The following is a 27660-nucleotide window of genomic DNA, read 5'->3' on the forward strand; positions in this document are numbered from 1 at the left end:
ACTCGGATGGTGGACGGAGTGTGGGGTCAGAGGCCTTGCAAAATCTGGTCTCCCGTCTGGATGGTCAAGAGGTTGCGCAGCAGCAGATGCTTCACTTTCTACAAGGGATGTCCTCCCGATTGGATACACTGCAGCAGTCCCTGCCAAGTGTACTCTCACCTACTGTTACCCCAGCACCTGCCAGTGCTGTAAGTTCTTCTATGTCGGCTGCATCAGCTCCAGTGTCACGTCTGCATCTGCCCGTGCCGAGCAAATATGATGGCAGTCCTAAATTATGTCGCGGGTTTCTTAATCAGTGCGAAATACAGTTTGAGTTATTGCCACATAACTTTCCTACACCAAGGTCCAAGGTTGCCTACATCATTTCCTTACTCTCTGGATCTGCTCTGAATTGGGTGTCTCCTCTGTGGGAACGTGCTGACCCTCTGATCAATAACTACTCAGACTTCGTGTCAACCTTTAGACGGATCTTTGACGAGCCTGGTCGTGCAACATCAGCTTCGGCAGACCTGATCCAACTTCGTCAAGGTAACCGAAGCATGGGACAATATGTCATCCAGTTCCAGACGTTGGCTGCAGAAGTCCAATGGAACAACCAAGCTCTGGTAGCAACCTTCTGGCACGGACTTTCGGATCGGATCAAGGACGAACTGGCAACCCGTGACATTCCTGTTCAACTGTCTGACTTGATCTCCCTGTGTATAAAGCTGGACTCTCGCATCCGCGAACGCAATAATGAACGCGCTCGGAGTGAGCCTCGCAGAGTAAGGTTCATACCTTCTGTACAGTTTCAGCCTCCTTCTTCTGACGAGCCTATGCAGGTAAATAGGTCCCGCCTAACCCCTGAGGAGCGGGCAAGAAGAATACGAGAGAGGCTTTGCCTATACTGTGCTGCTGCGGGTCATCAAATTAACTCCTGCACGATGCGTTCGGGAAACGCCAGATCCTGACTTGTAAGGGAGGAGTCAAGTTAGGATCATTCAGTCAAGCTCCTTCTCAACAAGATCTCATTCTTCCAGTGACGTTAGAAACTTCCGTTGGGCTCCAGTCTGCGTCAGCATTAGTGGACTGCGGTGCTGCAGGAAATTTTATCACCCAAGCTGCGGTAAACAAATTTTGCTTGTCTACCTGTGAACTCTCTTATCCTGTATACATTACTGCTGTGGATGGTAGTAGAATCTCTAAAGGGAACATTTCACATCAAACTACCCCAGTGGTTCTGGGAGTTGGATTTCTCCATTCAGAAGTGATCAAGTTCCTGGTCATCCCTCAAGCCACCCAGGAGATTGTCTTGGGCATGCCTTGGCTTCAACTACATAACCCACAGTTCGACTGGACAACGTTGCAGCTTACCTCATGGAGTTCACACTGTCATCATTCCTGCTTAGCCCAAGTGTGTCCCATCAAGTCTACCGAAGTAAAGTCACAGCTAACACTCCCAGCAGCTTATCAAGACTTCGCAGACGTCTTCTGTGAAAAGGCTGCTGATATCCTGCCGCCCCATAGGGAATGGGATTGTCCCATCGATCTCCTTCCTGGCAAGAAGCCACCCAGGGGGCGCACCTACCCTTTGTCTGTTCCTGAAACAGAGGCGATGAGTAATTACATCAAAGAGAATCTTCAGAAAGGATTCATCCGTCCGTCATCATCACCCGCTGGTGCAGGTTTCTTCTTCGTCAAAAAGAAGGATGGTGGATTACGTCCATGCATTGACTATCGGGGTCTCAATGACATTACCATCAAGAATAGTTATCCTCTACCACTTATTACCGAACTTTTTGATAGAGTTAAGGGGGCTCGCATCTTCACCAAGTTAGATCTCCGCGGTGCCTATAATCTCATCAGAATCCGGAGTGGTGACGAGTGGAAGACAGCCTTCAACACTCGAGATGGCCATTATGAATACCTGGTAATGCCATTTGGGTTAAGTAATGCTCCAGCAGTATTCCAACACTTCGTGAACGAGATCTTTCGTGATGTCCTGTATAAGTACCTTGTTGTTTACTTAGATGATATTCTTATTTTTTCTCAAGACCTTCCATCTCATCGCCTACAAGTCTGTGAAGTTCTCCGACGTCTTCGTGAGAACCGTCTCTACGGGAAATTATCTAAATGTACCTTCGAAGTTCCCTCTATACCCTTCCTGGGGTATATAATTTCCGGATCGGATCTTCAGATGGACCCGGCAAAATTGGAAGCCATTGCCAATTGGTCCATTCCAAACTCCCTCAAATCTATCCAGCGGTTCCTGGGTTTTGCCAACTATTATAGAAAATTTATTCGAGGATTCTCCACTCTCATCGCTCCTATTACCAACCTGACTCGGAAAGGGGCAGATCATTCCAACTGGTCAGAAGAAGCCTTGGCAGCCTTCCGGAAGATCAAGCTAGCCTTTATGTCTGCTCCAGTGCTGTCACAGCCAGATGTCAACAGGCCGTTCGAGTTGGAGGTAGATGCCTCTACAGTTGGGGTTGGAGCTGTTCTCTCCCAGAAGGGATCTGATGGGAAAGTTCACCCTTGTGGATTCTTTTCTCGCAAGTTTCTTCCCGCAGAAGCTAACTACTCCGTGGGAGATCAAGAGTTACTGGCAATCAAACTGGCTCTCGAGGAATGGAGATATCTCCTAGAAGGGGCTAAACATCCGTTTAACATCTTCACGGATCATAAAAACCTGCTATACCTAAAAGCAGCTCAGTGCCTTAACCCTCGCCAGTCCAGGTGGGCTATGTTTTTCTCACGTTTTAATTTTAGGCTTCATTTCCGCCCAGGTTCACAGAATGTGAAAGCCGACGCATTATCCCGGTCCATGGAATCAGAAGAGGGAACATCTGACTCTGTGCCACATTCCATCTTGAGTCCCGTGGTTTTCGCTGCCTCTCAAGTCTCTCCAGCTCCACCTCCGGGTAAGACTTTTGTTTCCCCAGAACTCCGTCCCAAGTTGCTAGCTTGGGCCCACCAATCCAAGTTCACTGGTCATCCTGGTGTCCTGAAGACATTCAAGTTCCTTTCTGCGTCATATTGGTGGCCGAAGATGAAAGTGGACATCCAGGATTTCGTGGCATCCTGTCCGAAATGTGTGCAGCACAAGACTCCTCGTCAGTCTCCAGCAGGTCAGTTACAACCCTTATCTGTCCCTAATCGTCCTTGGTCTCACCTATCAATGGATTTTATCACTGATCTTCCACCTTCTCAGGGACATAACACTATTTGGGTTGTAGTGGACAGATTTTCCAAGATGGCTCATTTCGTTCCTCTCCAGGGTCTCCCTTCTGCCCCGAAACTTGCCCAGATCTTCCTACAGGAGATCTTCCGTTTACACGGTTTACCCTCCGAAATAATATCTGATCGGGGGGTACAGTTTGTAGCGAGGTTTTGGAGGGCCCTCTGTTCTGCCATGCAGATAAAATTGAAATTCTCGTCATCATACCATCCTCAGACGAATGGGCAGACAGAGAGAGTCAACCAAGAACTTGAGACTTTTCTAAGGTTATATGTGACATCCTCCCAGGATGATTGGTTCAATCTGCTCCCATGGGCCGAGTTTGCCCATAACTTTCGTTACCACACTGCTACAGACACGACACCATTCTTTGCAGTCTACGGGCAACATCCCCGAGTACCTGAATTCCAAGAACTCCCTCACTTGGATGTTCCTGCTGCCACTACTGCTCTGACTCAGTTTTCCTCCATTTGGAAAAGAATTCATGTTTCCCTCAAAAAAGCCTCCAGTCGATACAAGATCTACGCCGACCGCAAGAGACGTGCGGTTCCCCATTTGAAACCGGGGGACAGGGTTTGGTTATCAACCCGCAACCTTCGTCTCAGGGTCCCATCCATGAAGTTTGCACCACGCTTCATTGGTCCTTACCCTATTGAGAGTGTCATCAACCCAGTGGCTTACAAGTTGAAATTACCACCTTCACTTCGTATTTCTAATGCCTTTCACATTTCTCTCCTCAGACCTCTAATCCTAAACCGCTTTCAGAATACTCTTCCAGTAGGTCCCAAGGTTCGAACTCAGCGGGGCGTGGAATTTGAGATCAATAAGATTCTGGACTCCCGTTGCCGGTATGGACGTCTCCAGTACCTGGTCGATTGGTTCGGTTATGGCCCAGAGGAGAGAAGCTGGGTGAATTCATCTGATGTCCATGCTCCTAGGTTGGTCCGTGTCTTCCACAGCACTCATCCCTCCAAACCACGTGGGTGTTCGGTGTCCACCCCTAAAGGAGGGGGTACTGTCAGGAATCGACTTACCAGACTGGCATCCGTCCGCCGCTGCGGACTCCGTCCTGGCTCCCTGCGGTCACCTGTCGCCTATGCCCCTGCCATGGGACATCATCAAGGTCCTGGGAACACTCCTGAGCCAGCGGGCGTGTGCGCGCCGCGTCCCCGCTGGGCCGCGGCGTGGGCGCCGCCATGACAGTTTCCAAACAGCTAGTATACTGCGGCCAATCCGGTGCGTGGCCGCACCCACTGTCCTTTCCTCCATCCAATCCCTGCACACCATGGGGTATATAGGAGGCTACAGTTTCACCTCACAGGCATCCTGGACTTTGTGTCATTCTGACAACCTGCATGAAAGGATCGGCTCCTGTTTCTCCTGAGTTCCTGGTTCTCTGCTAAGAACTTATACTCCTGGTGATTCTGCTTGCTCCCGTGGAACTTCAAGGCTCAGCAATACCAGCAACCTGCATTGGGCTTCACACTCATCACCACCTTGTGTGCTTCAGCCTGCAGTTGAAGACTAAACTCCAGGTGTGTTCATTCCTCCACCTGTGACACAGCTTGCTGCTGCCAGTGCTTCATCACCTGCACTGTGAGTTGGTCTCCTGCTTATGCTCAGGTTTGCAATATCCATCTACTGCCTTAGTTCTCTGTTTTATAACCCTGCTCTGGTTCCCAAACCAGAATCATTTCATTGACATTCATTCTGTTGTTTTATTTCCGGATATGATTTCTCAAGTCACCTATCATCCATTGCCATAGACTATTTGTTATCATTCCAAGTGTTTTCTCATCTGATATATTATTTCTGCTGCATTTCTGTTTAAACTTATCTGCTGAATAAAATACCTTTGCGCTCATGCGCAAGAACGTGATACAACCTCCTCGTCTCTTTCCTCCTACCTCCACTGACCCACTAGCGCCCCCTCCGGGGACACAGACCAAACACAATCTGACAGTAAGTCCAGGATCGATGGACTCGGATGGTGGACGGAGTGTGGGGTCAGAGGCCTTGCAAAATCTGGTCTCCCGTCTGGATGGTCAAGAGGTTGCGCAGCAGCAGATGCTTCACTTTCTACAAGGGATGTCCTCCCGATTGGATACACTGCAGCAGTCCCTGCCAAGTGTACTCTCACCTACTGTTACCCCAGCACCTGCCAGTGCTGTAAGTTCTTCTATGTCGGCTGCATCAGCTCCAGTGTCACGTCTGCACCTGCCCGTGCCGAGCAAATATGATGGCAGTCCTAAATTATGTCGCGGGTTTCTTAATCAGTGCGAAATACAGTTTGAGTTATTACCACATAACTTTCCTACACCAAGGTCCAAGGTTGCCTACATCATTTCCTTACTCTCTGGATCTGCTCTGAATTGGGTGTCTCCTTTGTGGGAACGTGCTGACCCTCTGATCAATAACTACTCTGACTTCGTGTCAACCTTTAGACGGATCTTTGACGAGCCTGGTCGTGCAACATCAGCTTCGGCAGACCTGATCCAACTTCGTCAAGGTAACCGAAGCATGGGACAATATGTCATCCAGTTCCAGACGTTGGCTGCAGAAGTCCAATGGAACAACCAAGCTCTGGTAGCAACCTTCTGGCACGGACTTTCGGATCGGATCAAGGACGAACTGGCAACCCGTGACATTCCTGTTCAACTGTCTGACTTGATCTCCCTGTGTATAAAGCTGGACTCTCGCATCCGCGAACGCAATAATGAACGCGCTCGGAGTGAACCTCGCAGAGTAAGGTTCATACCTTCTGTACAGTTTCAGCCTCCTTCTTCTGACGAGCCTATGCAGGTAAATAGGTCCCGCCTAACCCCTGAGGAGCGGGCAAGAAGAGTACGAGAGAGGCTTTGCCTATACTGTGCTGCTGCGGGTCATCAAATTAACTCCTGCACGATGCGTTCGGGAAACGCCAGATCCTGACTTGTAAGGGAGGAGTCAAGTTAGGATCATTCAGTCAAGCTCCTTCTCAACAAGATCTCATTCTTCCAGTGACGTTAGAAACTTCCGTTGGGCTCCAGTCTGCGTCAGCATTAGTGGACTGCGGTGCTGCAGGAAATTTTATCACCCAAGCTGCGGTAAACAAATTTTGCTTGTCTACCTGTGAACTCTCTTATCCTGTATACATTACTGCTGTGGATGGTAGTAGAATCTCTAAAGGGAACATTTCACATCAAACTACCCCAGTGGTTCTGGGAGTTGGATTTCTCCATTCAGAAGTGATCAAGTTCCTGGTCATCCCTCAAGCCACCCAGGAGATTGTCTTGGGCATGCCTTGGCTTCAACTACATAACCCACAGTTCGACTGGACAACGTTGCAGCTTACCTCATGGAGTTCACACTGTCATCATTCCTGCTTAGCCCAAGTGTGTCCCATCAAGTCTACCGAAGTAAAGTCACAGCTAACACTCCCAGCAGCTTATCAAGATTTCGCAGACGTCTTCTGTGAAAAGGCTGCTGATATCCTGCCGCCCCATAGGGAATGGGATTGTCCCATCGATCTCCTTCCTGGCAAGAAGCCACCCAGGGGGCGCACCTACCCTTTGTCTGTTCCTGAAACAGAGGCGATGAGTAATTACATCAGAGAGAATCTTCAGAAAGGATTCATCCGTCCGTCATCTTCACCCGCTGGTGCAGGGTTCTTCTTCGTCAAAAAGAAGGATGGTGGATTACGTCCATGCATTGACTATCGGGGTCTCAATGACATTACCATCAAGAATAGTTATCCTCTACCACTTATTACCGAACTTTTTGATAGAGTTAAGGGGGCTCGCATCTTCACCAAGTTAGATCTCCGCGGTGCCTATAATCTCATCAGAATCCGGAGTGGTGACGAGTGGAAGACAGCCTTCAACACTCGAGATGGCCATTATGAATACCTGGTAATGCCATTTGGGTTAAGTAATGCTCCAGCGGTATTCCAACACTTCGTGAACGAGATCTTTCGTGATGTCCTGTATAAGTACCTTGTTGTTTACTTAGATGATATTCTTATCTTTTCTCAAGACCTTCCATCTCATCGCCTACAAGTCTGTGAAGTTCTCCGACGTCTTCGTGAGAACCGTCTCTACGGGAAATTATCTAAATGTACCTTCGAAGTTCCCTCTATACCCTTCCTGGGGTATATAATTTCCGGATCGGATCTTCAGATGGACCCGGCAAAATTGGAAGCCATTGCCAATTGGTCCATTCCAAACTCCCTCAAATCTATCCAGCGGTTCCTGGGTTTTGCCAACTATTATAGAAAATTTATTCGAGGATTCTCCACTCTCATCGCTCCTATTACCAACCTGACTCGGAAAGGGGCAGATCATTCCAACTGGTCAGAAGAAGCCTTGGCAGCCTTCCGGAAGATCAAGCTAGCCTTTATGTCTGCTCCAGTGCTGTCACAGCCAGATGTCAACAGGCCGTTCGAGTTGGAGGTAGATGCCTCTACAGTTGGGGTTGGAGCTGTTCTCTCCCAGAAGGGATCTGATGGGAAAGTTCACCCTTGTGGATTCTTTTCTCGCAAGTTTCTTCCCGCAGAAGCTAACTACTCCGTGGGAGATCAAGAGTTACTGGCAATCAAACTGGCTCTCGAGGAATGGAGATATCTCCTAGAAGGGGCTAAACATCCGTTTAACATCTTCACGGATCATAAAAACCTGCTATACCTAAAAGCAGCTCAGTGCCTTAACCCTCGCCAGTCCAGGTGGGCTATGTTTTTCTCACGTTTTAATTTCAGGCTTCATTTCCGCCCAGGTTCACAGAATGTGAAAGCCGACGCATTATCCCGGTCCATGGAATCAGAAGAGGGAACATCTGACTCTGTGCCACATTCCATCCTGAGTCCCGTGGTTTTCGCTGCCTCTCAAGTCTCTCCAGCTCCACCTCCGGGTAAGACTTTTGTTTCCCCAGAACTCCGTCCCAAGTTGCTAGCTTGGGCCCACCAATCCAAGTTCTCTGGTCATCCTGGTGTCCTGAAGACATTCAAGTTCCTTTCTGCATCATATTGGTGGCCGAAGATGAAAGTGGACATCCAGGATTTCGTGGCATCCTGTCCGAAATGTGTGCAGCACAAGACTCCTCGTCAGTCTCCAGCAGGTCAGTTACAACCCTTATCTGTCCCTAATCGTCCTTGGTCTCACCTATCAATGGATTTTATCACTGATCTTCCACCTTCTCAGGGACATAACACTATTTGGGTTGTAGTGGACAGATTTTCCAAGATGGCTCATTTCGTTCCTCTCCAGGGTCTCCCTTCTGCCCCGAAACTTGCCCAGATCTTCCTACAGGAGATCTTCCGTTTACACGGTTTACCCTCCGAAATAATATCTGATCGGGGGGTACAGTTTGTAGCGAGGTTTTGGAGGGCCCTCTGTTCTGCCATGCAGATAAAATTGAAATTCTCGTCATCATACCATCCTCAGACGAATGGGCAGACAGAGAGAGTCAATCAAGAACTTGAGACTTTTCTAAGGTTATATGTGACATCCTCCCAGGATGATTGGTTCAATCTGCTCCCATGGGCCGAGTTCGCCCATAACTTTCGTTACCACACTGCTACAGACACGACACCATTCTTTGCAGTCTACGGGCAACATCCTCGAGTACCTGAATTCCAAGAACTCCCTCACTTGGATGTTCCTGCTGCCACTACTGCTCTGACTCAGTTTTCCTCCATTTGGAAAAGAATTCATGTTTCCCTCAAAAAAGCCTCCAGTCGATACAAGATCTACGCCGACCGCAAGAGACGTGCGGTTCCCCATTTGAAACCGGGGGACAGGGTTTGGTTATCAACCCGCAACCTTCGTCTCAGGGTCCCATCCATGAAGTTTGCACCACGCTTCATTGGTCCTTACCCTATTGAGAGTGTCATCAACCCAGTGGCTTACAAGTTGAAATTACCACCTTCACTTCGTATTTCTAATGCCTTTCACATTTCTCTCCTCAGACCTCTAATCCTAAACCGCTTTCAGAATACTCTTCCAGTAGGTCCCAAGGTTCGAACTCAGCGGGGCGTGGAATTTGAGATCAACAAGATTCTGGACTCTCGTTGCCGGTATGGACGTCTCCAGTACCTGGTCGATTGGTTCGGTTATGGCCCAGAGGAGAGAAGCTGGGTGAATTCATCTGATGTCCATGCTCCTAGGTTGGTCCGTATCTTCCACAGCACTCATCCCTCCAAACCACGTGGGTGTTCGGTGTCCACCCCTAAAGGAGGGGGTACTGTCAGGAATCGGCTTACCAGACTGGCTTCCGTCCGCCGCTGCGGACTCCGTCCTGGCTCCCTGCGGTCACCTGTCGCCTATGCCCCTGCCATGGGACATCATCAAGGTCCTGGGAACACTCCTGAGCCAGCGGGCGTGTGCGCGCCGCGTCCCCGCTGGGCCGCGGCGTGGGCGCCGCCATGACAGTTTCCAAACAGCTAGTATACTGCGGCCAATCCGGTGCGTGGCCGCACCCACTGTCCTTTCCTCCATCCAATCCCTGCACACCATGGGGTATATAGGAGGCTACAGTTTCACCTCACAGGCATCCTGGACTTTGTGTCATTCTGACAACCTGCATGAAAGGATCGGCTCCTGTTTCTCCTGAGTTCCTGGTTCTCTGCTAAGAACTTATACTCCTGGTGATTCTGCTTGCTCCCGTGGAACTTCAAGGCTCAGCAATACCAGCAACCTGCATTGGGCTTCACACTCATCACCACCTTGTGTGCTTCAGCCTGCAGTTGAAGACTAAACTCCAGGTGTGTTCATTCCTCCACCTGTGACACAGCTTGCTGCTGCCAGTGCCTCATCACCTGCACTGTGAGTTGGTCTCCTGCTTATGCTCAGGTTTGCAATATCCATCTACTGCCTTAGTTCTCTGTTTTATAACCCTGCTCTGGTTTCCAAACCAGAATCATTTCATTGACATTCATTCTGTTGTTTTATTTCCGGATATGATTTCTCAAGTCACCTATCATCCATTGCCATAGACTATTTGTTATCATTCCAAGTGTTTTCTCATCTGATATATTATTTCTGCTGCATTTCTGTTTAAACTTATCTGCTGAATAAAATACCATTGCGCTCATGCGCAAGAACGTGATACAACCTCCTCGTCTCTTTCCTCCTACCTCCACTGACCCACTAGCGCCCCCTCCGGGGACACAGACCGAACACAATCTGACAGTAAGTCCAGGATCGATGGACTCGGATGGTGGACGGAGTGTGGGGTCAGAGGCCTTGCAAAATCTGGTCTCCCGTCTGGATGGTCAAGAGGTTGCGCAGCAGCAGATGCTTCACTTTCTACAAGGGATGTCCTCCCGATTGGATACACTGCAGCAGTCCCTGCCAAGTGTACTCTCACCTACTGTTACCCCAGCACCTGCCAGTGCTGTAAGTTCTTCTATGTCGGCTGCATCAGCTCCAGTGTCACGTCTGCATCTGCCCGTGCCGAGCAAATATGATGGCAGTCCTAAATTATGTCGCGGGTTTCTTAATCAGTGCGAAATACAGTTTGAGTTATTGCCACATAACTTTCCTACACCAAGGTCCAAGGTTGCCTACATCATTTCCTTACTCTCTGGATCTGCTCTGAATTGGGTGTCTCCTCTGTGGGAACGTGCTGACCCTCTGATCAATAACTACTCAGACTTCGTGTCAACCTTTAGACGGATCTTTGACGAGCCTGGTCGTGCAACATCAGCTTCGGCAGACCTGATCCAACTTCGTCAAGGTAACCGAAGCATGGGACAATATGTCATCCAGTTCCAGACGTTGGCTGCAGAAGTCCAATGGAACAACCAAGCTCTGGTAGCAACCTTCTGGCACGGACTTTCGGATCGGATCAAGGACGAACTGGCAACCCGTGACATTCCTGTTCAACTGTCTGACTTGATCTCCCTGTGTATAAAGCTGGACTCTCGCATCCGCGAACGCAATAATGAACGCGCTCGGAGTGAGCCTCGCAGAGTAAGGTTCATACCTTCTGTACAGTTTCAGCCTCCTTCTTCTGACGAGCCTATGCAGGTAAATAGGTCCCGCCTAACCCCTGAGGAGCGGGCAAGAAGAATACGAGAGAGGCTTTGCCTATACTGTGCTGCTGCGGGTCATCAAATTAACTCCTGCACGATGCGTTCGGGAAACGCCAGATCCTGACTTGTAAGGGAGGAGTCAAGTTAGGATCATTCAGTCAAGCTCCTTCTCAACAAGATCTCATTCTTCCAGTGACGTTAGAAACTTCCGTTGGGCTCCAGTCTGCGTCAGCATTAGTGGACTGCGGTGCTGCAGGAAATTTTATCACCCAAGCTGCGGTAAACAAATTTTGCTTGTCTACCTGTGAACTCTCTTATCCTGTATACATTACTGCTGTGGATGGTAGTAGAATCTCTAAAGGGAACATTTCACATCAAACTACCCCAGTGGTTCTGGGAGTTGGATTTCTCCATTCAGAAGTGATCAAGTTCCTGGTCATCCCTCAAGCCACCCAGGAGATTGTCTTGGGCATGCCTTGGCTTCAACTACATAACCCACAGTTCGACTGGACAACGTTGCAGCTTACCTCATGGAGTTCACACTGTCATCATTCCTGCTTAGCCCAAGTGTGTCCCATCAAGTCTACCGAAGTAAAGTCACAGCTAACACTCCCAGCAGCTTATCAAGACTTCGCAGACGTCTTCTGTGAAAAGGCTGCTGATATCCTGCCGCCCCATAGGGAATGGGATTGTCCCATCGATCTCCTTCCTGGCAAGAAGCCACCCAGGGGGCGCACCTACCCTTTGTCTGTTCCTGAAACAGAGGCGATGAGTAATTACATCAAAGAGAATCTTCAGAAAGGATTCATCCGTCCGTCATCATCACCCGCTGGTGCAGGTTTCTTCTTCGTCAAAAAGAAGGATGGTGGATTACGTCCATGCATTGACTATCGGGGTCTCAATGACATTACCATCAAGAATAGTTATCCTCTACCACTTATTACCGAACTTTTTGATAGAGTTAAGGGGGCTCGCATCTTCACCAAGTTAGATCTCCGCGGTGCCTATAATCTCATCAGAATCCGGAGTGGTGACGAGTGGAAGACAGCCTTCAACACTCGAGATGGCCATTATGAATACCTGGTAATGCCATTTGGGTTAAGTAATGCTCCAGCAGTATTCCAACACTTCGTGAACGAGATCTTTCGTGATGTCCTGTATAAGTACCTTGTTGTTTACTTAGATGATATTCTTATTTTTTCTCAAGACCTTCCATCTCATCGCCTACAAGTCTGTGAAGTTCTCCGACGTCTTCGTGAGAACCGTCTCTACGGGAAATTATCTAAATGTACCTTCGAAGTTCCCTCTATACCCTTCCTGGGGTATATAATTTCCGGATCGGATCTTCAGATGGACCCGGCAAAATTGGAAGCCATTGCCAATTGGTCCATTCCAAACTCCCTCAAATCTATCCAGCGGTTCCTGGGTTTTGCCAACTATTATAGAAAATTTATTCGAGGATTCTCCACTCTCATCGCTCCTATTACCAACCTGACTCGGAAAGGGGCAGATCATTCCAACTGGTCAGAAGAAGCCTTGGCAGCCTTCCGGAAGATCAAGCTAGCCTTTATGTCTGCTCCAGTGCTGTCACAGCCAGATGTCAACAGGCCGTTCGAGTTGGAGGTAGATGCCTCTACAGTTGGGGTTGGAGCTGTTCTCTCCCAGAAGGGATCTGATGGGAAAGTTCACCCTTGTGGATTCTTTTCTCGCAAGTTTCTTCCCGCAGAAGCTAACTACTCCGTGGGAGATCAAGAGTTACTGGCAATCAAACTGGCTCTCGAGGAATGGAGATATCTCCTAGAAGGGGCTAAACATCCGTTTAACATCTTCACGGATCATAAAAACCTGCTATACCTAAAAGCAGCTCAGTGCCTTAACCCTCGCCAGTCCAGGTGGGCTATGTTTTTCTCACGTTTTAATTTTAGGCTTCATTTCCGCCCAGGTTCACAGAATGTGAAAGCCGACGCATTATCCCGGTCCATGGAATCAGAAGAGGGAACATCTGACTCTGTGCCACATTCCATCTTGAGTCCCGTGGTTTTCGCTGCCTCTCAAGTCTCTCCAGCTCCACCTCCGGGTAAGACTTTTGTTTCCCCAGAACTCCGTCCCAAGTTGCTAGCTTGGGCCCACCAATCCAAGTTCACTGGTCATCCTGGTGTCCTGAAGACATTCAAGTTCCTTTCTGCGTCATATTGGTGGCCGAAGATGAAAGTGGACATCCAGGATTTCGTGGCATCCTGTCCGAAATGTGTGCAGCACAAGACTCCTCGTCAGTCTCCAGCAGGTCAGTTACAACCCTTATCTGTCCCTAATCGTCCTTGGTCTCACCTATCAATGGATTTTATCACTGATCTTCCACCTTCTCAGGGACATAACACTATTTGGGTTGTAGTGGACAGATTTTCCAAGATGGCTCATTTCGTTCCTCTCCAGGGTCTCCCTTCTGCCCCGAAACTTGCCCAGATCTTCCTACAGGAGATCTTCCGTTTACACGGTTTACCCTCCGAAATAATATCTGATCGGGGGGTACAGTTTGTAGCGAGGTTTTGGAGGGCCCTCTGTTCTGCCATGCAGATAAAATTGAAATTCTCGTCATCATACCATCCTCAGACGAATGGGCAGACAGAGAGAGTCAACCAAGAACTTGAGACTTTTCTAAGGTTATATGTGACATCCTCCCAGGATGATTGGTTCAATCTGCTCCCATGGGCCGAGTTTGCCCATAACTTTCGTTACCACACTGCTACAGACACGACACCATTCTTTGCAGTCTACGGGCAACATCCCCGAGTACCTGAATTCCAAGAACTCCCTCACTTGGATGTTCCTGCTGCCACTACTGCTCTGACTCAGTTTTCCTCCATTTGGAAAAGAATTCATGTTTCCCTCAAAAAAGCCTCCAGTCGATACAAGATCTACGCCGACCGCAAGAGACGTGCGGTTCCCCATTTGAAACCGGGGGACAGGGTTTGGTTATCAACCCGCAACCTTCGTCTCAGGGTCCCATCCATGAAGTTTGCACCACGCTTCATTGGTCCTTACCCTATTGAGAGTGTCATCAACCCAGTGGCTTACAAGTTGAAATTACCACCTTCACTTCGTATTTCTAATGCCTTTCACATTTCTCTCCTCAGACCTCTAATCCTAAACCGCTTTCAGAATACTCTTCCAGTAGGTCCCAAGGTTCGAACTCAGCGGGGCGTGGAATTTGAGATCAATAAGATTCTGGACTCCCGTTGCCGGTATGGACGTCTCCAGTACCTGGTCGATTGGTTCGGTTATGGCCCAGAGGAGAGAAGCTGGGTGAATTCATCTGATGTCCATGCTCCTAGGTTGGTCCGTGTCTTCCACAGCACTCATCCCTCCAAACCACGTGGGTGTTCGGTGTCCACCCCTAAAGGAGGGGGTACTGTCAGGAATCGACTTACCAGACTGGCATCCGTCCGCCGCTGCGGACTCCGTCCTGGCTCCCTGCGGTCACCTGTCGCCTATGCCCCTGCCATGGGACATCATCAAGGTCCTGGGAACACTCCTGAGCCAGCGGGCGTGTGCGCGCCGCGTCCCCGCTGGGCCGCGGCGTGGGCGCCGCCATGACAGTTTCCAAACAGCTAGTATACTGCGGCCAATCCGGTGCGTGGCCGCACCCACTGTCCTTTCCTCCATCCAATCCCTGCACACCATGGGGTATATAGGAGGCTACAGTTTCACCTCACAGGCATCCTGGACTTTGTGTCATTCTGACAACCTGCATGAAAGGATCGGCTCCTGTTTCTCCTGAGTTCCTGGTTCTCTGCTAAGAACTTATACTCCTGGTGATTCTGCTTGCTCCCGTGGAACTTCAAGGCTCAGCAATACCAGCAACCTGCATTGGGCTTCACACTCATCACCACCTTGTGTGCTTCAGCCTGCAGTTGAAGACTAAACTCCAGGTGTGTTCATTCCTCCACCTGTGACACAGCTTGCTGCTGCCAGTGCTTCATCACCTGCACTGTGAGTTGGTCTCCTGCTTATGCTCAGGTTTGCAATATCCATCTACTGCCTTAGTTCTCTGTTTTATAACCCTGCTCTGGTTCCCAAACCAGAATCATTTCATTGACATTCATTCTGTTGTTTTATTTCCGGATATGATTTCTCAAGTCACCTATCATCCATTGCCATAGACTATTTGTTATCATTCCAAGTGTTTTCTCATCTGATATATTATTTCTGCTGCATTTCTGTTTAAACTTATCTGCTGAATAAAATACCTTTGCGCTCATGCGCAAGAACGTGATACAACCTCCTCGTCTCTTTCCTCCTACCTCCACTGACCCACTAGCGCCCCCTCCGGGGACACAGACCAAACACAATCTGACAGTAAGTCCAGGATCGATGGACTCGGATGGTGGACGGAGTGTGGGGTCAGAGGCCTTGCAAAATCTGGTCTCCCGTCTGGATGGTCAAGAGGTTGCGCAGCAGCAGATGCTTCACTTTCTACAAGGGATGTCCTCCCGATTGGATACACTGCAGCAGTCCCTGCCAAGTGTACTCTCACCTACTGTTACCCCAGCACCTGCCAGTGCTGTAAGTTCTTCTATGTCGGCTGCATCAGCTCCAGTGTCACGTCTGCACCTGCCCGTGCCGAGCAAATATGATGGCAGTCCTAAATTATGTCGCGGGTTTCTTAATCAGTGCGAAATACAGTTTGAGTTATTACCACATAACTTTCCTACACCAAGGTCCAAGGTTGCCTACATCATTTCCTTACTCTCTGGATCTGCTCTGAATTGGGTGTCTCCTTTGTGGGAACGTGCTGACCCTCTGATCAATAACTACTCTGACTTCGTGTCAACCTTTAGACGGATCTTTGACGAGCCTGGTCGTGCAACATCAGCTTCGGCAGACCTGATCCAACTTCGTCAAGGTAACCGAAGCATGGGACAATATGTCATCCAGTTCCAGACGTTTGCTGCAGAAGTCCAATGGAACAACCAAGCTCTGGTAGCAACCTTCTGGCACGGACTTTCGGATCGGATCAAGGACGAACTGGCAACCCGTGACATTCCTGTTCAACTGTCTGACTTGATCTCCCTGTGTATAAAGCTGGACTCTCGCATCCGCGAACGCAATAATGAACGCGCTCGGAGTGAACCTCGCAGAGTAAGGTTCATACCTTCTGTACAGTTTCAGCCTCCTTCTTCTGACGAGCCTATGCAGGTAAATAGGTCCCGCCTAACCCCTGAGGAGCGGGCAAGAAGAGTACGAGAGAGGCTTTGCCTATACTGTGCTGCTGCGGGTCATCAAATTAACTCCTGCACGATGCGTTCGGGAAACGCCAGATCCTGACTTGTAAGGGAGGAGTCAAGTTAGGATCATTCAGTCAAGCTCCTTCTCAACAAGATCTCATTCTTCCAGTGACGTTAGAAACTTCCGTTGGGCTCCAGTCTGCGTCAGCATTAGTGGACTGCGGTGCTGCAGGAAATTTTATCACCCAAGCTGCGGTAAACAAATTTTGCTTGTCTACCTGTGAACTCTCTTATCCTGTATACATTACTGCTGTGGATGGTAGTAGAATCTCTAAAGGGAACATTTCACATCAAACTACCCCAGTGGTTCTGGGAGTTGGATTTCTCCATTCAGAAGTGATCAAGTTCCTGGTCATCCCTCAAGCCACCCAGGAGATTGTCTTGGGCATGCCTTGGCTTCAACTACATAACCCACAGTTCGACTGGACAACGTTGCAGCTTACCTCATGGAGTTCACACTGTCATCATTCCTGCTTAGCCCAAGTGTGTCCCATCAAGTCTACCGAAGTAAAGTCACAGCTAACACTCCCAGCAGCTTATCAAGATTTCGCAGACGTCTTCTGTGAAAAGGCTGCTGATATCCTGCCGCCCCATAGGGAATGGGATTGTCCCATCGATCTCCTTCCTGGCAAGAAGCCACCCAGGGGGCGCACCTACCCTTTGTCTGTTCCTGAAACAGAGGCGATGAGTAATTACATCAGAGAGAATCTTCAGAAAGGATTCATCCGTCCGTCATCTTCACCCGCTGGTGCAGGGTTCTTCTTCGTCAAAAAGAAGGATGGTGGATTACGTCCATGCATTGACTATCGGGGTCTCAATGACATTACCATCAAGAATAGTTATCCTCTACCACTTATTACCGAACTTTTTGATAGAGTTAAGGGGGCTCGCATCTTCACCAAGTTAGATCTCCGCGGTGCCTATAATCTCATCAGAATCCGGAGTGGTGACGAGTGGAAGACAGCCTTCAACACTCGAGATGGCCATTATGAATACCTGGTAATGCCATTTGGGTTAAGTAATGCTCCAGCGGTATTCCAACACTTCGTGAACGAGATCTTTCGTGATGTCCTGTATAAGTACCTTGTTGTTTACTTAGATGATATTCTTATCTTTTCTCAAGACCTTCCATCTCATCGCCTACAAGTCTGTGAAGTTCTCCGACGTCTTCGTGAGAACCGTCTCTACGGGAAATTATCTAAATGTACCTTCGAAGTTCCCTCTATACCCTTCCTGGGGTATATAATTTCCGGATCGGATCTTCAGATGGACCCGGCAAAATTGTAAGCCATTGCCAATTGGTCCATTCCAAACTCCCTCAAATCTATCCAGCGGTTCCTGGGTTTTGCCAACTATTATAGAAAATTTATTCGAGGATTCTCCACTCTCATCGCTCCTATTACCAACCTGACTCGGAAAGGGGCAGATCATTCCAACTGGTCAGAAGAAGCCTTGGCAGCCTTCCGGAAGATCAAGCTAGCCTTTATGTCTGCTCCAGTGCTGTCACAGCCAGATGTCAACAGGCCGTTCGAGTTGGAGGTAGATGCCTCTACAGTTGGGGTTGGAGCTGTTCTCTCCCAGAAGGGATCTGATGGGAAAGTTCACCCTTGTGGATTCTTTTCTCGCAAGTTTCTTCCCGCAGAAGCTAACTACTCCGTGGGAGATCAAGAGTTACTGGCAATCAAACTGGCTCTCGAGGAATGGAGATATCTCCTAGAAGGGGCTAAACATCCGTTTAACATCTTCACGGATCATAAAAACCTGCTATACCTAAAAGCAGCTCAGTGCCTTAACCCTCGCCAGTCCAGGTGGGCTATGTTTTTCTCACGTTTTAATTTCAGGCTTCATTTCCGCCCAGGTTCACAGAATGTGAAAGCCGACGCATTATCCCGGTCCATGGAATCAGAAGAGGGAACATCTGACTCTGTGCCACATTCCATCCTGAGTCCCGTGGTTTTCGCTGCCTCTCAAGTCTCTCCAGCTCCACCTCCGGGTAAGACTTTTGTTTCCCCAGAACTCCGTCCCAAGTTGCTAGCTTGGGCCCACCAATCCAAGTTCTCTGGTCATCCTGGTGTCCTGAAGACATTCAAGTTCCTTTCTGCATCATATTGGTGGCCGAAGATGAAAGTGGACATCCAGGATTTCGTGGCATCCTGTCCGAAATGTGTGCAGCACAAGACTCCTCGTCAGTCTCCAGCAGGTCAGTTACAACCCTTATCTGTCCCTAATCGTCCTTGGTCTCACCTATCAATGGATTTTATCACTGATCTTCCACCTTCTCAGGGACATAACACTATTTGGGTTGTAGTGGACAGATTTTCCAAGATGGCTCATTTCGTTCCTCTCCAGGGTCTCCCTTCTGCCCCGAAACTTGCCCAGATCTTCCTACAGGAGATCTTCCGTTTACACGGTTTACCCTCCGAAATAATATCTGATCGGGGGGTACAGTTTGTAGCGAGGTTTTGGAGGGCCCTCTGTTCTGCCATGCAGATAAAATTGAAATTCTCGTCATCATACCATCCTCAGACGAATGGGCAGACAGAGAGAGTCAATCAAGAACTTGAGACTTTTCTAAGGTTATATGTGACATCCTCCCAGGATGATTGGTTCAATCTGCTCCCATGGGCCGAGTTCGCCCATAACTTTCGTTACCACACTGCTACAGACACGACACCATTCTTTGCAGTCTACGGGCAACATCCTCGAGTACCTGAATTCCAAGAACTCCCTCACTTGGATGTTCCTGCTGCCACTACTGCTCTGACTCAGTTTTCCTCCATTTGGAAAAGAATTCATGTTTCCCTCAAAAAAGCCTCCAGTCGATACAAGATCTACGCCGACCGCAAGAGACGTGCGGTTCCCCATTTGAAACCGGGGGACAGGGTTTGGTTATCAACCCGCAACCTTCGTCTCAGGGTCCCATCCATGAAGTTTGCACCACGCTTCATTGGTCCTTACCCTATTGAGAGTGTCATCAACCCAGTGGCTTACAAGTTGAAATTACCACCTTCACTTCGTATTTCTAATGCCTTTCACATTTCTCTCCTCAGACCTCTAATCCTAAACCGCTTTCAGAATACTCTTCCAGTAGGTCCCAAGGTTCGAACTCAGCGGGGCGTGGAATTTGAGATCAACAAGATTCTGGACTCTCGTTGCCGGTATGGACGTCTCCAGTACCTGGTCGATTGGTTCGGTTATGGCCCAGAGGAGAGAAGCTGGGTGAATTCATCTGATGTCCATGCTCCTAGGTTGGTCCGTATCTTCCACAGCACTCATCCCTCCAAACCACGTGGGTGTTCGGTGTCCACCCCTAAAGGAGGGGGTACTGTCAGGAATCGGCTTACCAGACTGGCTTCCGTCCGCCGCTGCGGACTCCGTCCTGGCTCCCTGCGGTCACCTGTCGCCTATGCCCCTGCCATGGGACATCATCAAGGTCCTGGGAACACTCCTGAGCCAGCGGGCGTGTGCGCGCCGCGTCCCCGCTGGGCCGCGGCGTGGGCGCCGCCATGACAGTTTCCAAACAGCTAGTATACTGCGGCCAATCCGGTGCGTGGCCGCACCCACTGTCCTTTCCTCCATCCAATCCCTGCACACCATGGGGTATATAGGAGGCTACAGTTTCACCTCACAGGCATCCTGGACTTTGTGTCATTCTGACAACCTGCATGAAAGGATCGGCTCCTGTTTCTCCTGAGTTCCTGGTTCTCTGCTAAGAACTTATACTCCTGGTGATTCTGCTTGCTCCCGTGGAACTTCAAGGCTCAGCAATACCAGCAACCTGCATTGGGCTTCACACTCATCACCACCTTGTGTGCTTCAGCCTGCAGTTGAAGACTAAACTCCAGGTGTGTTCATTCCTCCACCTGTGACACAGCTTGCTGCTGCCAGTGCCTCATCACCTGCACTGTGAGTTGGTCTCCTGCTTATGCTCAGGTTTGCAATATCCATCTACTGCCTTAGTTCTCTGTTTTATAACCCTGCTCTGGTTTCCAAACCAGAATCATTTCATTGACATTCATTCTGTTGTTTTATTTCCGGATATGATTTCTCAAGTCACCTATCATCCATTGCCATAGACTATTTGTTATCATTCCAAGTGTTTTCTCATCTGATATATTATTTCTGCTGCATTTCTGTTTAAACTTATCTGCTGAATAAAATACCATTGCGCTCATGCGCAAGAACGTGATACAACCTCCTCGTCTCTTTCCTCCTACCTCCACTGACCCACTAGCGCCCCCTCCGGGGACACAGACCGAACACAATCTGACAGACAGTCTTTTATGCATGCAGCTCAATCCCTTCAATCCATATTCAGATCGTTTGTAAAATCGCTCAGTGTGTACACTCAATATTTTTTGAGACAGCGTTCAAGGGAAATCGCTCATCTTCCAAATTGTTCCTCTTTCAAGTCTTCTAGTGTGTATGGACCTTTACATATACAGAAATATTTAGTTTTGGGTGGGTTATACAATATTGTTTATGTGCAGGGTAAATACTGGCTGCTTTATTTTTACACTGCAATTTAGACAGCAGTTTGAACACACCCCACCCAAATCTAACTCTCTCTGCACATGTTACATCTGCCCCACCTGCAGTGCAACATGGTTTTGCCCAACTGCTAACTCTTTTGGTTTGCTAACAACTCTGAAAAATAACCTTATTGAACTGTTTGCATGCTGCTGTGGTGATGGTGTAACGTGACTGGACAAATGGCACCATTGCGAATAACGAACGTGGAAACTGTGGAGCACTGCGTGCCATTGATGTGAGAGGTGAATGTAAGCTACAAAGGTGCGTGAGGGCCGATCAACATGCTACAGTAGAGCAGCTCGCCATCAAACCATACCAGACGTGTGTCTAAAACAAAAGTTCAGACCGTGTAATTGCTGTCCGTTCTGCACACGGTGCTTACTCTGGCTATTAGCTGGTAGGCCTAATAATGTGACTTGACCATGTGTGTGTGTATATATATATATATATATATATATATATATATATTTAAATAAAGCATGTGAGATGTTTTTAAAAAAAGAGAGAAAGAGAGAAACAACTTGCACTCTTAAGTGGCCAGGTAGACTTCCATTTACCCAAACCCTCCAGGAGCCAAATCAACATGAAATGTTGTTATTTAAACGGGATCAGTACAAAATCCCGCTGGATGGGATCCCGGCAGTCGAAATACCGACACCGGAATCCCGACCATCACAATCCCAAAAGGGGTGGCGAGCTTAACGCAGCCCCTTGCATTGGCAAACGCAGGATTTCCATGGAGGGGGGGGGGTTCCAGAACTGGGTTAAACCAATCACGGGGGGGTGGGGACTGAGGTGACCCAGTATATGCTGGGTCCATAAAACTAGTGTGTCTGTGTGTGTGTGTATATATATATGTGTTTACATATATATATATATATATATATATATATATACTGTACATATCTACACATATATATATACACCATATATACACATATATATATATATATATATATATATATATATATACACAGCTCCAAGAATGAACGGCACTGAAGGCAGGTTTGTTGCAAAAAAATTGTATTGTAAAATAAAGTAAACTTTTATTAAGCACTTACAAGTGCCACCAGGAAGAAAGCAGGCTACAGAGGCCGCTAGACAGCCATTAATAATACTCATGCAGCAAAAAAAAAAAAAGTTTTGGTGGAGGGGGGTTTCTGGGTGCTTGGAAACCCCCCTGTGTGCGCCACTGCCTTGCGGGCTCGCTACGCTTGGCACACTAATTTATTCTCCCTCTTTCGGTGTCGTGGACACCCACGGAGGGAGAATATGTCAGGATTGTGCCGATCGGGATTCCGGTGTCGGTATTTCGACTGGCGAGCTTCTGTCCGGCGGGATGTTGACCGCATCCCATTTAAACTACAGAACCTATTAGAATGTAGAAACTGTTGTTTCCACATAATTTTTGGAACTTCTATAATCAGCGAAAAGTTAACAGCATATTATTAATCTTGCAAAATAAATGGTATTCTAGCTTAGTTTCTGATTTGATGAGCTCCATGTTATTACTAAAAATTGAATAACTGAGAAATGATCTTGACGGGTCTGTGTTAGGGTTCCCCTCTGTACATCCTTATAGATAGTGAATGCATAGGCTACATTTTCATGAATATGTCTGTACTGTGTTCATTGCATTACATTGGAACGTGGACTAATTGTTTATTAGTTTACTCAGTATATCAATAAACAAATGGCCTTTTCGCTTCCCTATAGGGCAGTTCGATATCAGCAAGTTGCAGCATTATCATTAGTCATCATGTGCGTGCACTCTGGAACAGGGCGTTTTAACAGGGGGGGGGCGTGTGCAGACTCCGAGTGAGCCCCCTCCTCTTTACGGCACAGTAGACTCTGGCATCATGCGCAGTGTGTGCGATGTGGGCACCCATTGTAGAAACGCCAGTGCTCTGGAAAGAAAATCAATTTGCCAGACAGACATAGCTAGGGCTGCCAAGGGATATGTCGGGCCCCAGTACTAGGGTACTGTTCAGTGTATGGAGAGCGGGGCTATGTACCATTGTGATTATCAGGACCCTCCTCAGCAGCTACAGGCGACTTCCATGTCAACTAATGTAGCATGGTTCATGCCATGTTTTGACTTAAGCTCAGTGGCCAGGCCCCTGGTATAATGAACCCATCCCCCTCCCTTTTTTGTTTGACATAGCAATATTGCCAAATTACTACAATCAGGCATTTTCATTTTGGGGACATGTGTCCAGTGTATTAGTTTATGTTCTATGTTTATAATTAATTAAAAACTCATTAAAGCTGCTGGTGGGAGAAAGAGTACATGCTCTGTTGTAGGATGCATTCCGATTCCTCATGGAGGTCCTTATTAAAGATATTCCAAATTCTTACTAAGCAAATCACAAACACACACCATTGTTTCATTCTTTTTTTCTATGATTAAACGTTTGTATATTGGCATAGTTAAAATGTACCTCTTCAGGAACAGCTCGCATATTAGTAAATCCTTTCCGAAACACCACAAATACTCTACGGGCGCCACAACGCAAGGCGGAGGTTGCGCAGTCAAAGGCAGTGTCTCCAGCTCCAAGGACGATCACCGCTCCCTTTATGGTCGGCAGTGGAGAGTGACAGGCACACATTCCTAAGGAATGAAAAAGGGAGTGAAGACATTTTCAAGCAGCTAAACCATTTTGCATGTCAACTCGGAAAGATACATGTACTTAAAGCAGTGTAAAATTGCATCTTGCAGTTTCCAAGCACAAAGTGTCACTATCACATTATTCTGCTTCACTGAGAGACAGTTCTATTCCCATATCGTAAGATGTGCTCATATACGTAATTTCATAGTCCCTACTCTTACGGAAACTACATTTTATCTGCCTTTACTCTCAGGGGATTTGAAATTCTAACATTATTGTTGAAAAAAGCTTTCTCGTGTCTCTGTAGCGGGTAATTCTCAGCTATTCAAATGGTGTTTTAGCAATGTTTTATTGTTAAGAAATCCTCAATGCTTTTTAGATATTTTAGGAACATTATTATTTCATTACAAGTTATGTCACTTAAGGGAAGAAATGTATATTGGCATTTAACTGGAAAGGATATTTTTGGATACTCCACATGTCGGTTTCTTTAAGATGAAAATAGACATCATGATACCACTGTTTATAAGTCAGTGCTTGTGTTTATTAATGACCACATGAAGCCTTTGTCTTTAGGCACCTGAAGGCTAGGGGAAGTTCAACCAATCTGTTTGTATCACACATACTGTATCCTTAATTCCAGTGCATGCAAAATGACAGCTTTCTGGATTTACCTGCACCTGTTCGATCTGTTTTAACAGAGCCGACCCTAGGCATAGGCAAACTAGGCAAATGCCTATGGTATTTGTAATGCCTAGGGGCACAAGCAGCTTCTGCTGATTAAAATGATAAGCAGCATGCCTTATTCTGTGTGTGACTGCGGCTGTATCTGCATACAAGATGCTAAATTACAGTGTATTCCGGGAAATCACTGTCATGTAACATTTTGTATGCAGATACAGCCACAGTCACACACAGAATATAGGCATGCCGGATATCATTTTAATCAACGGAAGCTGCTTGTTCATCCTAGTCACATAGTAATGCGAATAAGATGCATTTTCATCAAAAAAGGTGCCCGACGTTAGCAGAACGGCCAGCTGACTTACGCCAGGCATATTCTACTGCATGGTGTATTGAGGCTATATGTATGAGGACACATCTGTATCCAAGTAGAGGCAGAGGTCACAGTGTTAGCGGCCATGTGAGTGCTGTGTGTGTTTGGGTTGGTTGTGCAGTTGTGTTCGGCATATGTTTAAGGAGCATTATGTGTGTCATGTGTATAAATGCATTAATAATGTGCAGAAAAGTGTAAGGGACATTATGTGTATAAGGACATTAATAAAGTTTGGCATAAAGTGTAAGGGGCATTACTGTGTGGTATTATGTGTATAAAGGCACTACTAATGTGTGGCATTATGTGTATAAGGTGCTCTACTATGTATATGTTACGTATAGAAAGGGCACTACTGTGTGGTCTAATGTGATAAAGAGCAACATGGTGTGGTGTAATGTGAAAAAGGAGCAATGCTGTGTGATGTAATTGTAAATAAGGGCCACAACTGTGAGGAGTAACATATATAAGGTAAAGTGAATAAGGGACACTATCGCATGATAAAAAGTGAAAAAGTTGCACTACTGTGTAGCGTAATTTTAATTAGGGGTACTGTTGTGTGGCCATGCCCTTTCACTGCAAGAAAATACCCCTTTTTGGGCTGTGTGCTGAATGTCCGCACTGTTCCTATTTCAAAAATAAAAAGGGTAGGAGCACCAAAGTGAGGACTGCTATGGGTGAGGGGTGATGGGACTGGGAAAGTGGCGCAGTGTCAGAGTTGGAACTAGCGGCGATGCTAGGGGGCCCAAGCCAAAATCTTGCATTGGGCATCATATTGGTTAGGGACGACTCTGTGTTTTAAGATTACAACATGATCACTGTAGGATGTTCGGGTGTGTCTGCAGAGTCGGCCTTAGCTATAGGCAGGCTAAGCATTTGACTAGAGCATTTGGAATGTCTAGGGACATTCAAGCATGTCTCTGCAGGATCTCATACTGGGAGGGACAGTCTGAAAACTATCTGTATTCAATCACTACTTGTATATAGGAAGGCCAATCCCGGGGCATTTTTTAAATCCCGCGATTCGGGATAGAAAAATGCTCAATCCCGGGATTCCCGGGATCCTTGTATTGCAGTAGGGATCAGTGTAGGGAGCAGAGAGAGTATATGTGGAGGGCAGCGAGGGGTGGAAGGCAGCGAGGGAGGGAGGGTGGATGTAGGGAGCAAGGCAGGGTGGGTGTAGGGAGAATGTAAGAAGCAGGAAGGGAGGGTGGGTGTAGGGAGCAGCAGGACAGTGGGTGTGTAGGGAGCATGTGAGGAGCAGGAAGGGAAGGTGGGTGTAGCGAGCAGGAAGGATGTCAGGAGTAGAGAGAGAGAGGGAGGATGTCTGGAGCAGTGAGGGAGTGTGGCTGTAGGTAGCAATAGTACTTACTAATTGGGCGGGCCACGGGCAGCAGCCATGGACACACACACACTGACCGCGCTGGCAGTCCGGCAGCCAATCAGGAGCCGGTCCCTGATTGGCTGCCGGTCTGCCAGCTCTGATTGGCTGGCAGACGGCGCTACATTTGAAATGCAGCCAGCGCGGTCAGTGTGTGTGTGGAACTACCTCGCTGACAGCCGGGCAGTGCTGAGCTATAGTGCTCAGCGCTGTCCGGCAAAAACTGCGCATGCGCACTCTAATCTCATGAATCCTGGGAATGGAGGCTCCAATCCCGGGATTCAAATCCCGGCATTTTTGGGCCCAAATCCCGCCGATCCCGATCCCGGGATTGGCCTCCCTACTTGTATACACTGCTAGCTACATTTGTCAAGTAGGTTGCAGACTGTCCCTTAAACTCCCTCCCAGCATTAGATCCTGCAGACATGCTTGAATGCCCCTGACTTGTGAGACCTCAGAGACAGCAGAAGCCCGTTAACTGCAATTCTTGGACCTCACTGTGACATTTTCACTGACTATATAAGGTTATTACTGGATGGCTCCTTATAATACCACATGTGTATTTTGAAAGACTGCTCCACATTATACTGAAATCACACATACTGCTTGTGCTTAAAGTATGCACATAGGGGGGGGGGCTGTCATTCTGTGTGTGTCCCCTTTTACCTATCCAAACCCCAGGTGTTTGCAGGGACGTAATATGGGCAGTGCTCTCCTCACACTTTATTTCTCAGTCATTCCACACCCTAAAATTCTCCTGCCACCCAGCACTGTAAGTTGCGTTGTGCTATTTCTGTATTAAACATCAGTGCAGCGTGACTTTCGGACAGACTGGAGGGTGAGTATATCACTCCTGCGGTATAAAATAAAGGGTATGCCATTGCTGGGAGTAACAGACACCAGCAAACACACTGAACAATGAAGAGAATAGACAGTTGCTATATGTTTGTTACTGGTCTTTTTGTATAACCAGCAAGTATTGCTGTATCAGACATTCCTGCCATCTGTGTCCATCCAGCAAGTTGTGCTGGTTATCTGTGTGCAACCAGCAAGCGAATATAAATGGTGAGACTTACAAAGGATGGCTTACCCTGTAAGGCAGGCATGTCCAAACTGCAGCCCTCCAGCTGTTGAGAAACTACATATCCCAGCATGCCTTTACACAGTTTGCTTTCAGAGAATGCTAAAGCTGTATTAGGGCATGCTGGGATGTGTAGTTTCTCAACAGCTGGAGGGCCGCAGTTTTGACATGCCTGCTGTAAGGTGACATCCCTTGTAGCAAGGACATGCCGCTTTAACGGGTGCGAGCGCAAGCACGCACCCACCCACTCTGCCACTCTCACCTCACAAAGCACAGTCACGGATGCAGGGAGCTGCATGGGCACACACCCTGACTGACAGCAAGCAAAAGTAAGTTTTATAAGAAAAAAAGCTACTAGCATAACTAAAGTGGGGCATATATGTAAGGTGAATTACTGTGTGGCATTATGTGAATTGTGAGCATTACTAATGTAGGACATATGTGTAAAGTACATTACTGTGTGGCATTATGCAGGGTTGCACTGACCTG

General features: G+C 47.8%; 1 protein-coding gene across 1 annotated transcript in view; it reads right to left on the minus strand.

Annotated features, from left to right (window-relative positions):
• The window catches only part of DPYD (dihydropyrimidine dehydrogenase), a 1751827-nt gene that overhangs the window by 1037016 nt on the left and 687151 nt on the right, over positions 1-27660 (minus strand). Inside the window, exon 9 of the mRNA XM_063941496.1 lies at positions 23488-23657. Coding sequence (XP_063797566.1) covers positions 23488-23657 — 170 coding nt within the window. The remainder of the gene's footprint in view (positions 1-23487; positions 23658-27660) is intronic.

This window comes from Pseudophryne corroboree, chromosome 9, assembly GCF_028390025.1.
Source record: "Pseudophryne corroboree isolate aPseCor3 chromosome 9, aPseCor3.hap2, whole genome shotgun sequence".
NCBI classification, from domain to species: domain Eukaryota; kingdom Metazoa; phylum Chordata; class Amphibia; order Anura; family Myobatrachidae; genus Pseudophryne; species Pseudophryne corroboree.